The sequence below is a fragment of the Penaeus monodon genome, chromosome 27 (assembly GCF_015228065.2).
Source record: "Penaeus monodon isolate SGIC_2016 chromosome 27, NSTDA_Pmon_1, whole genome shotgun sequence".
Lineage (NCBI taxonomy): Eukaryota > Metazoa > Arthropoda > Malacostraca > Decapoda > Penaeidae > Penaeus > Penaeus monodon.
This window is the reverse complement of record NC_051412.1, coordinates 26677342-26678018: the sequence shown is the minus strand read 5'-3', so window position 1 is coordinate 26678018 and position 677 is coordinate 26677342. Positions and strand designations below refer to the sequence as shown.

The 677-nt window shown below is 42.4% G+C and overlaps 1 protein-coding gene across 1 annotated transcript in view; it reads right to left on the bottom strand.

The window, feature by feature from the left end:
* The window catches only part of LOC119590375 (putative uncharacterized protein DDB_G0289263), a gene marked incomplete in the record, with an annotated part of 2602 nt that overhangs the window by 831 nt on the left and 1094 nt on the right, over window positions 1–677 (bottom strand). The window contains 2 exon segments of the mRNA XM_037939045.1: window positions 46–234; window positions 561–677. Of these exon segments, the coding sequence (XP_037794973.1) occupies window positions 46–234; window positions 561–677 (306 nt within the window).

The following is a 677-nucleotide window of genomic DNA, read 5'->3' as shown; positions in this document are numbered from 1 at the left end:
ACTTCTGGCCGTGTGTGACGTAACAGTCCACTTTAATCTACTCACCTGAACACTTCCGCTAAGACATCCGCCAGGTGTCCACGGGTCACCGCTAACCTGTTGATTTCACACATGTTCCTGAGGGTGCAGGCGAGGTCAGAGGTCACCATCGCCGTCCGAAGACCTCGTATGAAGTCCATGGCGACGAGAGATGTCACTTGTTCTTCGTCTTTTAATCGCCGATTCTCCTTATATCTGTGAAGAGGAAATCACGTGACACCTTTACTAATGGTCATGTTTTTTTCTGTTTTAATAACCATCGTATACATCAACAGTGTATGACAAATTTCAGTATTTACTTTTTTACTTATAAAGTGTAGATAATGATAAGAGAGACATACATAAGCACAAACATCATTTATAATTGAACAAACCTGAAATGAATACAAATCAAACCGAATCTATAGAAAATATACAAGTAAATACACACAAAAAAACAGAGATAAATGCACATATGAATACAGACACACAAAATACACCAAATGTAACCAAAAACACAGAGATTCGGACGCGGTACTCACTCATTCATGATGGCCTCCTCGAGGTCTCGCTTCCCTCGTCCCATGGCGGGCGGGATGGACACTGTGTTCGAATTCTCTTGCCCGGCATTGCTGTTGGCTACGTTGATGTTGCCCAGA